The following is a 13,223-nucleotide window of genomic DNA, read 5'->3' as shown; positions in this document are numbered from 1 at the left end:
GTATTAAATACTGTATTGTACATTTTTCAGCTGCTACTTCTAAGTAGAAAGCCGAACGAATACAAGAGTCAGCGAATGCCGCGCTTACCTTTCTCTCCGATAGAAGGCGCAGCATCCTTGTTCTTTTCCACGCCCCTCTTCAAAAACTGGAGGCGCAGTCGTGATGTCATCGGTCATCTGTGTTGGGCGATTACGTGTAGCTCACCGACCTGGGTTGGCTAGCTTGACAGAGGAAAAAGCAACGACTTGGCGACGGTCGTAAAGACATTTTTCCTCGTAACGGACAAGGCTACAGCAGTAGACACGAGTAGAAAACTCACGAAGTAAATTTGGAATTGTTACGGTAAGAGAAAGTCCACGCTAAAGAGCCAACAAGCTAACAATTGCTAAGCTCACCTGATGGTTGCAACGTTAACTTTCATTGTTATGACTAGCGTATGACCGTGTTTGCGAGAGGCGGCTAGCTTTTTGTCAAACACTTTCACAATCTTGCCACATTGTACACATCCGACGTATTCGTTTGTGAGAATGACCAACAAAATCCCAACAACAAAGCCAAAGCTGTCACCTGTGTAAATCTGAACAGAAACCCATGCTATAATACAATCCAATACAATCCATCTTTATTTAGATTCGCTGTCACAACAGCTGTGACCGTATCTAAGTGCTTTATATAACATAAAATAACAATACATCAGAACACATCACATACAACAGGCAGTAATGAGATGTGCTTACTGAAACAGAATCAACAAATTCTTCAGACCTTTTTATAAAGTTATTTCAGAAGATCCTTGTTGCCGTCATTCAGAACTCAGATATCTGTTTCAGTTCATTGTATAGCAGGCCGGCCCGCGGGCTAAATCTGGTCCCCGGTCATATTTCATACGGCCCACAGCTTCGGTCTTATAATGTATTATTCATGGCCCGCCTGCACGGTCAAACTGAATAAAAAAAAATAATAAAAAAAAATCATGAAACTCGAAACTGTAATTCCTCCTATTACCAAAAGGTAGCAGCACCAGCCCTCTCCGCTCATTTCTGCAATGGTGACTGCAAAGAAAACGAGGAAAGTTGACATTGAGGGCGGTCGCTTTCAAGAGAAATGGGAATTACAATACCTCTTCACTGAAAATCAAGGCAATCGTGTTTGTCTAATTTGTAAAGAGACTGTTGCCTTGTTTAAGGATTGCAACCTAAAGATACACCTTCAGACTAAACATGCTAACACATACGACAAGCTAACAGGGAGTGACCGCGCTGATAAAGTGAAGCAGCTCCAAGCTGAACTGGCATCACAACAGCGATTCATCACGTGGGGCTGTGAGTCAAAAGTAGATCAAAAGTAAAAATTACTTAATATTAAATATTATGAAGTGGCCATGTTAATACTGTTGATGTTATGAAACTGTAGACGTGACACAAACGATTACTTTCTGAAAAATATTGTAAATGACAAGAGCAAAATTCACTTGTTTTAAGTTTTAATAATAACAGACAACTTTGCATTACTTGTAACTCCTGTTTAAAATGTTCATGAGGCAAAAATAATTCTAAACTCTTGTAAATTTAAGGTATTTCATACGTTTTGTTCAATGTTATCTGACTTCAGATATGAATGGAAGACAGAATTTGTGTTTTTAGAGTTGTTCACATCTGCCTGAGTGGCTTATATTTGGTTATTTTGTCATTTAAAAAATAAAGACAATTGGGACAGTGAAATTAGTTTCATAACAGTATGTATTTGCATGAAATTTCTGTAGTTAAAAAACATCTGAAAAAAGTATTGTCCCCCGGGCCCCTTCACTTTATCAAATCTGGCCCTGCTTGCAAAAAGTTTGGACACCCCTGTTGTATAGCGTATTAAAGATGATTAATTGGTCAGATTTACTTCATAAAATGTTACACAATGTTAACACGGGCATGGTTCAGAAGCCACAGTGCCCATTTAATCTTTTCAATGTATAGATATAGAATAGAATTAAAATATGTACCGTTATGTTTGCATGGTGCTGGTCATTCAAAATTGCTTCACTTATTGCAGTCTGATTAGTTGACCTTCCTGTTATACTTAGCAAAAAGATGTATGTTTTGTGGAAAGTCTTGTCAGATTTAACATTTGAGAGAAACATCTGTTTCTTTTTTCCTCCCCAGATTTTGCAAAATGGAAATACTAAGGTCTTCTTCATTTAAGGGCACCTGTAGATGTTCAGGTGTTTGTTACGCAAAGAAGCAATGAATTCCCTGCTCTGTATGGTGTTCCATACTCTCTAGGAGCTTCTGTTAAGGAATTTGCCGCTCATACAGACATGTTTGCCAAGCTGAAGAAAAAGATTGCAGAAGAGGCAGCCACAGCCCCACGGAGTGGCGTTCGATTACCCCGTACCATCAGCAAAGAATCCATCACTTCAGTGGGGGCAGACTCAGGAGATGACTTTGTAAGTTGTTGTCTTTTTAATGGTTCATTGGTTCATAATGTTGTTGTTGAAGAGGAAATCAAGTAAAAAAAAAAAAAAAGAAATGTTGACAACAGTATGTTAGTCCACCACTTTCTCAGGATGTGGCCATTCTGCAGTCAATTGAAAAGGATATCAAAGAGCTCAGCTTGCCAATGCCACATGACCAAACTCAGAAAACAAATCAGCCGTGATGGTTGTTACTTGAACGCTGAGGCATTGTGATGTCCATTTAAGATGACACCAAGTGGCAGTTTGCGGCCCCCTGAGCTGGATAAAATACAGATGGATTTCCCACATTAATTTATTTGAACATACTCAAAATATCTTTGAGCTAAGAAAAACTATTTGTGACCAGTAATGACTGTGCCCGTTGGAGTTTATTTTTTATAGCGCTTTGCACATACTAGCTAGTTTGGCTGTTTTGGCTGACATGGGCAACTAGCGGATTTGCTGCTTCCTTCACCCTCACTCAGTGAGTCCTTTCAGGTCAGGTCCAACTTGTAATACTATAATTCAAATAACAGGGGGGAAAGTAGTCCCACTGTTTGTGTCTTAATCTGAAAAAAAAAATCACTATGTCTTGCTCACAGCCAAATTTTCAGAAAAAGCTCTCAAATATTTACTTTTGTGTATAATTTTACCATTGATGAGTGTGGGCGGGACCCCAAAAGCCCCAGACATTCAATTAATTATACAATTAATTAAAAAGTACGTTTAACGAAATAGCCCTTTTTTTATTCATATTTTTGTTATAATGTTATAACACTTGTGAAATAGTAACAAGTCACATGGTGGGCGTGACATTTCTAAACAACATTGATGACTTAAAGGGCTGGACACTACCATTCAGTGCTTGTCATCCATCAGGATAATGTAACCTGAGTCCAGAAATGTAACATTAAGCTCTTCATTACGTAATGTTACTTCGAACACTGATAAAAAAAAAAAAAAGCTCATTCTACTACTTATCTGTTTGTGTATATACTGTATTTTGTATGTTAACGTCTTGAAATGTTGCTTTGAATGTGCTATATTGTTCCAGGTAAATATACTTATGAAGACAGTTCTCTGTGCTAATGCTACTACCTAGCATTATCATAGTTATCGTTTTCTCTGGCAGTGGAAGCCATATTTGTAAGACTGCACCCTGCAGTGCACACGGAACTGAACCGGCATAAATTATTTAGAGTTGTACAAGCGTTAATGTCAAGTCATACATGGCGCTATATGTTTATTGAACCATGCAGGTGTTGATAACATTTATTTAAATTAAAGGTTCTCTGCAATTTTCAAAATTGTAAGTCTGAAAGTGAAACAAGTAGGCATTGGAGCAGTCTTTGAATTCTTTAGAAATACTGCTCACATTCATATACAATAGCTTACCGTCTCTCTGTCCACAGGCATCTGACGGGAGCAGCTCCAGGGATGACCTGCCTGCTCAACTGCTAAGGAGGAATCATCAGATCCGAAAACTAGAAGGAAAGCTATCAGGTGGGACATTCAGTCAATGTTTACATGAGGAGGCAGGTCTTGAAATGAAGGTTAAAGGAGAAGCTTGTAAATACAACAATACCCAAAATCAGGGAAATTTATCAAAAGTCCAGTTCAAGAAAATTTGTTGGGCAGGTCGCCTGGGTGTCTTATGCGCAAAAGACCTGAAACATCCATTCACCTAGCAGTATTAAAAAATGGATGGAAGAAAACCTGCTTGCTTAGTTTTGTGCCAGCATGATTTCTTTTTTGAGAGATAGGGTTCATGGTGGAAGACTTTGTATTTGAACTAAGAACACCTCTAATGTCAGTTTTAATATGAAATTCAGCTTTCCATGGCTTAAAAAAAAGATGTGCAAATGAACAAATCTCAATTGCTTTTAATGACCCCCATTTTTGTACAGTAGGGTATGCCATAGATACAAGGATACCAAAAAAGGTTTACTGTGAAATGTGTACTTCTGCAAGAGCAGTCAACTCATACCCCTCCTGCCACAGCATATTCTTGTTTTGTCCTGTTAGTTCATCGATTATTTGTCTGAAAACCATTTTGCATCTTTACATAGCCAACAGCAGATGTTGGACAAGAAGCAATAATGTTTGAAAAGTGATGCATGTTTGCTGTATGTGTGTTCTCGTGTCTTTGTGTGTCTTCAGCAGATGGCATAATTGATCTTTCTTGTCTCTGAGGTTTCACGATAGGTAATTAGTGTTCCCCCAATTATCGGGGGGGGGGGGGGGGGGGGGGTTATATAGAGCAGTGTTTCCCAACCACTGTGCCGCGGCACACTGGTGTGCCGTGAGAGACGTTCAGCTGTGCCGTGGGATTGTCCAATTTTAATTACGGAGCGCATTGTAAACAGGATCGCCAAACCACTGGTCAGTTTGCGCAAGGCCTGGTCAGCCGCTTGCTAATCGTGCATGTGTGGAGAATCGGAGAATCTTGAGATTTCATATTGTGTCGATCTGATTGTATTGCATCGGCACATATTCAGTTTATGTGTGTGTTGCTGTGTGCTTTTGCTAACAGTGACAGACACTATGACGGTTGTGGTGCGTTTGTGGTCCAATGGAAATCAGAGCATTAAGTTCAACCGGAGAACCTGGATTGGTTATTTTTCACATACGTAAAATAAGCAGTCAAGTCGAGATTCCTCGACTGTGATAGCCACTCAGCTGCTGTCAGAACAGCAGAGCGTCTTTAAAAGTGACTTTGTTCTTATTGTTGCAATATTTATAGACCTAGTCTAAAACAGTAAACAAAATCACGTTGATTCTTTTATTTTAATCACAATCACTTTAAATAGTTTATTTCTTACACCGTCTAAAACCTTTTTAAAAAACTGTCACTTTTATTTAAAAAAAGGAATACAATTTAAAGAATATTTAGTATTTATTTCTATTAAATTATTCCACTCTCCATACTTATATAGGAATAGGACTGTACGTGTTTCGTTGTAATATAACTGATTTTAATATAGGAGCTTAACAGATTTTTGTTGGCGGTGTACCGCGAGATTTTTTCCAATGAAACTGTGCGCCGTGATTGAAAAAAGGTTGGGAAACACTGATATAGAGGTTGATATTATTATTTTATATACTTTTCCATTTTTTTTTTCAAGGAATTACCCCTCTATTACGATGTTACGAGCCCACTCCGGCCCCCAAACAGTTCTCTTCCTTCTAAATATTTGTTACACTTGCTGAATTTAACTTTTGAAATGTAAAATGAAGAATAAATACGCTGTCAGAGAAGCCTGCAAACAAGCAGCAAACAAGCACGACGGAACATTGTCCAATAACTACATGAATGTTTTTCAGTTACAAGCTACTATCCCAAAATGGTTTCTGTTCTTCTAACCACTTGTTACACTTAATAAATTAAACTTATAAAATGCAAACCAGGTCGTGAGAGGAGCGTGTTCTGCCTCCCGGGAATGAACGAGTACAAAGTAACAATATCCATCCATCCATATTCTGTACCGCTTCGTCCCCACAGTCGTGCTGGAGCCTATCCCAGCCGTTATCGGGCAGTAGGCGGGGGACACCCTGAACTGGTTGCCAGCCAATCACAGAGCACACAGAGACGAACACCCATCCACTTGCACTCACACCTAGGGACAGTTTGGAGTGCTCAATCGGCCTACCAAGCGTGTTTTTGGGATGTGGGAGGAAACCGGAGTGCCCGGAGAAAACCCACGCCGACACGGGGAGAACATGCAAACTCCACACAGGGAGGGCCGGAGGTGGAATCGAACCCGCACCCTCCTAACTGTGAGGCGGACGTGCTACTCAGTGCTACCCAGTGCTCCACCGAGCCGCCCGAAGTAACAATAGTTAATGTTTTATTTATTAGTTATACTTCAGATTTATCCAACTCGTGCATGTGATGTTATGCAGTATTCAAGTGCTCCTCGCAATTATGACGTGCCCGGCCAAACCACGGTTCAGGATGACATGTAGTTGAACCAAAGTACTTTGAACCGTGGTTTTCCGGTTCGGTTCAAAACCGTTACACCCCTAGTAAAAAGCGAACAGAATAAAAGCAAATCCCATGAGGAGACCAATTTGAACCTGTTCAAGAATTTAGTCAGGTCTCAGTCATTCTGAGAAACATAGTCAGTTTGAAAGACATACAGTAGACAAGACCCCCAAGGTTCAAATGCTCTGCTGGTGATATAAAGTAACGCAGACGTGGTAGGATATGACCGAGTTGAAACATGGGTGCTGCAATTTTAATACTGTTCTATTGTTTTAATCGTCATTGTCATTATAATATTCCTGCTGACTCAAAAAGAAGATTCAATAATGATTTTCTCATTTAAGAAAATAATTGGTAGGTTTATTTTTCTTTATTTGTCAATCACATTTTCCCTTTTGTTTTCTCCTTTTGTTCTTTTATCCTCTCCATCATGCTGTTCCTGTTTGTTCATATGTGTTGTGTGTGTGTGTGTGTGTGTGTGTGTGTGTGTGTGTGTGTGTGTGTGCGTGTGCTCGCGCACGCGCACGCGTGTCTGTATGTGTGCCATTGATATTCCATTTCATCTCCCTGTGTCCCAACGACACTAGACTACGCTGAGCAGCTGCGAATAATGCAGAAGACCAAGGAGAAGCTTGAAATTGCATTAGAAAACCATCAGGATTGTACGTACCTCTCCTTTTGCTCCCTCCCAACCAGTGAGCTGCTTTTCTTTATCTGTTGATCAGCTGTATTAACCAATTCACGGCTTCATCCCTTTTCTTCAAAATTAGTTCTTACATTTGATGTATTACTATCAAGTGATAGTTTGTCGTTGCTTTCTGTTGTCGTGTTGAAGAATCTGGAAACCCCAGATCTTTTTATTCTGGCAATTTGTTTTAAGTTAATATTCTGGGGGAACAAATGGCTATGGGCAAGCGGTGCTTTGCATGCTTTGATTTAATCTGCTTTTTTGTGTGCCACATTGTGTTAAGATTTAAAGGTGAGCAGCCCTCTGAGTGCTGCATTAATGTGTGATCATGAGCCAGTGTGTAAGCATACAGTCTGCAATGATTTGTTCTCTTTTGCTCCTTTAGAGACAAGTTAGCTAGTTTGCTTCTAATTCAAGTGCTTTGTTGGCTGTTCTCATCTTGTTAAAAATGTAGACAGCCTGCTAACATGTCAGTCCATTTGTGCCTTCGACAACTTAAATGTATTTTTCTGAGTGAGGCATCTCATAGTAATGTAAGAAGTGTGGTTTAAAATCCATTTGCCCGACTGAGGCTCAGTATTAAAATAGAAACACTACTATAGCCTTTATTATTGTTGTAATGGACAAGTAAATTGGAATGCTATTCATGAGTGCGATTTTCAAAAAAAAAAGTGGACATACACAAGTATGTGTGCAAATGAAAACGATGAAATGGTGGGAAAAGAGCAGTTGAATCAATTTGTAAAAGTAATGATGAATAAATGAGATCCATCAAGATATGGACCAGAGCAAAAATAGTGACCTTTTCAACAGTTTGATTCTCTCGTAAGCAATGGTGAGATATATTGCACTTACATACATAAATACATACATATATACATTTACATATACATATATAGAGAGAGAGAGAGAGAGAGAGAGAGAGAGAGAGAGAGAGAGAGAGAGAGAGAGAGAGAGAGAGAGAGAGAGAGAGAGAGAGAGAGAGAGAGAGAGAGAGAGAGAGAGATTGATTGATTGATTGATTGATTGATTGATTGATTGATTGGCAGATACGTTCAACCGTACTCACAAATACGTTCAGATGTAGTCGGAGCTAAATGTTCCAAACATAGCATTTTTTCCCATGCCACGTAGTGTCAGTTGAAAGTCTGATATTCAATCTATTAGAAAAAAACAACGCATCAATTCAATAAATGTAAAAAACAAAAACAAAAAAAAACCGAGTAAAGTTAATTGGCTGCAATTGATTCATTTAAAAATTTACCCGATCAAATCTTTAAGATACATTTTTGCAAGAATTGGCATTTTCTATTGTTGGATCATATTGTTCTGTGTGTACTTTACAGCTTCAAAATGTGAAAAGAAGGAAATGGTAGTGAGACCCCTATTGCAAACACCAAACTGAAATGGACTGTTCTTCCGCTGATCAAAAGCTTAAGACCCCAGCCTTAAACAGACCAAATCCACATTGATTCTACATTATTGACACAGCCATGACACCTGGATTGCAATAGCAACGTATTTTGATTGTTGAGATACATCAGCAAAATCTCACAGGCTATTGGTGCAGAGGTTCGATGCCAAAATAATCTGAGTCAGTCTGAATTTTTTGGAAAGATTCCATGGATTCTGAAATAAAAAAGTCATTTTTTCATATTAAATGCAAGTTATTTGCAAACAAAAATATATTTTTACGAGGGCTAATGGGATATCTTATTCTGTTTGTGTGTGTAGGATGCATGATATCAGATATCCTGGTGTATTTCATTTGCTAATATCAAATAAGGTCGGGTTAGGGTTGCTTCAGCGAATTCACATTGCTGTAATAATTTGGTCTATAATCACTAGTGTGTGAAAGGAACTCAATTAAAGCAATTTCTGCATGATCAGGATCAGTCTACTATCTGCATTGTCTTCTCACAAAATCAAAATAATTGCCCCAAACATTTTAGTGGCACCATAGCTTTTCTCATGCTGCTCTCCCGCACCACATTATACTGACTTAACTCTTGTCAATCACTTAAAGTACCGGTTGTTCGGTGACTCTCAAGTCTCCAAATCATTGCATGTCATGGTTGTACAAGACATTGCCACACTACTGTCAGCAATATCACAGGCCAGCATTAAGTGTGGACAAGGCACGCATTTGTCAGCCTTTGCTTTGGATTTCGTAATGCTAATACTTTCACTTTTCAAATACGGTAACTGTTTCTGCTGTTTGGCTGTTGCTGTTTTAGATTTGCTTCCTGCTTGCACTCAAGTTATATTTCTGTCGTTCATTCTTTTTACATGTGCTCTTTGTTTTATTTTATCTCACTTTTTCTGCGTAGCTTCCATAAAGAAACTTCAAGAGCAGAATGAGTTACACCAGGCGAGCAGAGCTAAAATGGCAGAAGGAATGACTCTAGCCCTGGACAAAAAGGACCAGGTAAATGTACATCTGAACTACATGTACACTACGGTGGAAATGTAGTTGACCTCTCTCTCTCTCTCTCTCTCTCTCTCTCTCTCTCTCTCTCTCGCTCTCTCTCTCTCTCTCTCTCTCTCTCTCTCTCTCTCTCTCTCTCTCTCTGTGTGTCTCTCTGTCTCTGTGTCTCTCTTGCTCTCTCTCTGTCTCTGTCTCTCTCTCGCTCTCTCTCTCTCTCTCGCTCGCTCTCTCTCTTTCCCTCTCTCTCTCTCTGTGTGTGTCTCTCTCTCTCTCTCTCTCTCTCTCTCTCTCTCTCTCTCTCTCTCTCTCTCTCTCTCTCTCTCTCTCTCTCTCTCTCTCTCTCTCTCTGTCTCTTCTTACTTAGCTTGCTTAGCTTTCCAAAAACTCCGGTTTAAGAAGGGGACATTTAATTGCTTTGTTATGTATTCAAATTGTCTTGATGGTCCGAGACACTTAAAATGGGATTTAGGAAAAAAAAAAGTCTGAAATCGGGAAGGGTGTGAATAAATTTTCATGGAACTCTAATTAGTCACATTATTGTGGTCTGACATCGTTGTTGTCTATACTTTACCGACAGGAATGGATGGAGAAGTTGGCTGTAGTGGAAAAGGTAAGCGTTGTGTTGTGATCATCATCTATCTTGTTTTTGAATACAGTGAGCCCTCGTTTTTTGTGGGAGATATGTTCCAGAACCACCTGTGAAAAAAGAAAATCCGAAAATAGAAACAGTATATGCATAATTTAGAAATTTAAATACCAATGTATTGAACTTTCTAACACATAATGTTTCTTGTTGGCCGCTAGAGCATGGTTGTATTTTAAGTCAATTAGAAGAGTGGTTTACCTTGCCAAGCAACGCAAAGTGTCCAACCTCCAAATTACGTATAGCGAAATCAAATTGAGTCACGGTTGTGCATGAATCTCCTGCTTCATTGTTGCCAAGTACATAATATTAAAGCTTTTTAACCCTCCCCAATACGCGTCATAAACCTTCCCCATTCCCTTAATAACCATTCCCTCACTGTTCTGTGCATGTATTGTACCCTTAAAGTTAAAGTCAAAAGTCCCAATGATCATCGTCACACACACATCTGGGTGTGGTGAAATTTGTCCTCTGCATTTAACCCATCCCCATGTGATTTTGATCCATCCCCTGGGGGAGAGGGGAGCAGTGAGCAGCAGCGGTGCCGCGCTCGGGAATCATTTGGTGATGTAACCCCCCAATTCCAACCCTTAATGCCGAGTGCCAAGCAGGGAGGCAATGGGTCCCATTTTTATAGTCTTTGGTATGACCCGGCCAGGGTTTGAACCCACAACCTTCCAGGGCGGACACTCTACTACTAGGCCACTGAGCTGATTCATGCACAGTAAATAAAAGAACAAACGCGTGATATTGTCACGTGTCCCAACTCCTTCTCCATGCGCTTGTCCTCAGTGAAACACATTGTTCAGAGGCACGCCCCGCGCTATAAGCGCTCATTGCCATTGTCCCAACTCTTTCTGCACGGTGGTGCATTTTTCCTTGGTGGACGGCTGTGTCATGTCTCTGGTCTCGCCCTGCTGGCCAACGAAGGCACCCTCCGCGCCAGAGCTCGGGGGCGTTCGTCATCAATACAGAACTACGTGTTCTAATCGGCGCTGATCGCCACCATCTGTACCGTGTTACCCACTGATTAAGGCGTGTATATAGACACTGTTCGTCGCTGGTCAGTCATCGCCGTTGCGTCTGCTTTGACACACGCACGCCTGCCACCTGATTCCAGTTTGCCTGATCCGCTGTGTAGTGGATGCGCCTGGCTGGTTGTCTGCCTTGACACATGCACGCTTACCACCTGATTCCTGTTTGCCTGATCCGCTGTGTAACAAGATGCCACAGCAACGCACAACGCAAGCTCGCTGACCAGCTCGTCAGTCGCCTTGTGCACCTGCTCTGCAAGCGTTCCAGCCGCCCTTTTCCTCTTCTCGCATTCCCTAAATAAACAGTCCATGTTGCACATGGTTGTCCTGCATCGTTCGTAGGCTTGTCCGCAATGACGCACATTCCTCAGAAGCATGTCCCGCGCAATCAACGTACATATACACCATCACTTATAAACCCGCGAAGTAGCGCGTTCGCAAAAGGTGAAGCATGAATTGGCGAGGTAACACTGTAATTCATTATTTTACTTCACATCATCATTTCCAAGATTAGTAGGCTCAACCTGCATGTGTTTGTTTAGGAGAAGACTGCCTTATCAGCAAGACTTGATGAGATGATGGAGCAGAGCTTGACACTCTTCCAGAAGAGGGATGATATGGATGAACTGGAGGGATATCAGCAACAAGAAATTGCTAAAGTCAAACACATGGTGTGTGTGTGTGTGTGTGTGTGTGTGTGTGTGTGTGTGTGTGTGTGTGTGTGTGTGTGTGTGTGTGTGTGTGTGTGTGTGTGTGTGTGTGTGTGTGTGTGTGTGTGTGTGTGTGTGTGTGTGTGTGTGTGTGTGTGTGTGTGTGTGTGTGTGTGTGTGCGTGTGTGTGCATGCGTGTGTGTGCATGCGTGTGTGTGTGTGCGTGCATGCGTGTGCGCGCGCGTCAGCGCAGCTCGGAATCTGCTTAGAATTCATCAAAATCGTCGGGCCGACGATATCGTTATTAATACATTGAGCCTATATTCCGTGTTGAACAGGGAGTCTAGCAATGGCATCTTTCTTAAAGCTCCAATTCTTGTATCACCGCTGCATGTCTGATGTTTGTGACAATTCAGTCCATGTAAAAATCTTTTCCAATTACTATTTAAGGCAAATTTTAGTTATTTTCCTAGAGTAGCAGTAAGGTCCCTGACAGAATTTGAAATATATGAAAATCCTGAAAAAATGTTCAGAAAGTGAATTTCTATAGGCTGGCAGCTCAGTGTACAGTAGTCCGATCATGATGATAACTTTAACAAATAAATGACGAAAAGCCTTTTTGCCTTGTTTCGGAACTGCAAACACAGACTATAATTGTAGGTTTACATCTAAGCTTGCTTGTTTGTCATCGCCTGTTGTCTACCAGTTGCTGAGAAAGGAAGAACAGCTCAGTCAGCGTGAACGGGACCTACAGCAGCAGGTGGCTGAACTTCATTCTACGAAGCAGAGGCTTTCCGAAACTCAGGGGAAACTTCAAGCTTTACAAAATCAACTTGAGGAGAGCTCCAGATGCACAGCTGAGCTGGAAATAGAACGGTAAAAAGGCACATTTTGATTTTATTCATCACTTGTTTGTTTTTGGTCAGGAGCTCAGCATAGGGAAGGAGTAGAGTTGTAGTTCACACAATTGCTTTTCACTCATCCAGTTTAGGATCAATGCCCACTCAAGTTTCTGTAAGTCTGGATTTGAGCGAAGTCTCTTTTCAAATATAGAGTTGGACCATAACTAAATCATTTAGTCCAAAATCTAAATCATAATTCAAAAACAAGATTTTAGAATTGTAAAGCCATTAATCAAAAGTCTGAACACCTGTAGTCAAATGCACTGTTTGTAAGTCTTAGCAAAAATTCCCAAATTCATTAATTGTTTGTAAAGTCACTGCATTACACTTTAGTGTTTATGCACGAAAAAATATACAGCAGGGTGATAACAGAAAAATCAATAATTCGAATTTGATATGAACACCAAACAATGTATGGGTTCTGAAAAGATTATTTGAATCATCCA

At 40.5% G+C, this 13,223-nt stretch overlaps 1 protein-coding gene across 4 annotated transcripts in view; it reads left to right on the top strand.

Annotated features, from left to right (window-relative positions):
• Positions 1-153: 153 nt before the first annotated feature.
• golga1 (golgin A1) overlaps positions 154-13,223 on the top strand; it is a 38,590-nt gene continuing 25,520 nt past the window's right edge. Inside the window, exons 1-8 of one of the 4 annotated variants that reach the window (XM_088375418.1) lie at positions 154-343; positions 2,308-2,438; positions 3,860-3,950; positions 7,020-7,094; positions 9,451-9,548; positions 10,126-10,158; positions 11,768-11,896; positions 12,582-12,751. In XM_088375418.1, coding sequence (XP_088231544.1) covers positions 2,310-2,438; positions 3,860-3,950; positions 7,020-7,094; positions 9,451-9,548; positions 10,126-10,158; positions 11,768-11,896; positions 12,582-12,751 — 725 coding nt within the window. In that variant the 5' untranslated portion in view covers positions 154-343; positions 2,308-2,309. Of the gene's footprint in view, positions 344-2,154; positions 2,439-3,859; positions 3,951-7,019; positions 7,095-9,450; positions 9,549-10,125; positions 10,159-11,767; positions 11,897-12,581; positions 12,752-13,223 lie in introns of all 4 variants that reach the window. The other 3 variants (XM_088375417.1, XM_088375416.1, XM_088375419.1) reach the window with 3 other exon arrangements.

Source organism: Syngnathus floridae, chromosome 5 (genome assembly GCF_059516105.1).
Source record: "Syngnathus floridae isolate MCC-2025c chromosome 5, RoL_Sflo_1.0, whole genome shotgun sequence".
NCBI lineage: Eukaryota > Metazoa > Chordata > Actinopteri > Syngnathiformes > Syngnathidae > Syngnathus > Syngnathus floridae.
The sequence above is the reverse complement of the archived record's forward strand: the minus strand, read 5'-3'. Positions and strand labels throughout refer to the sequence as shown.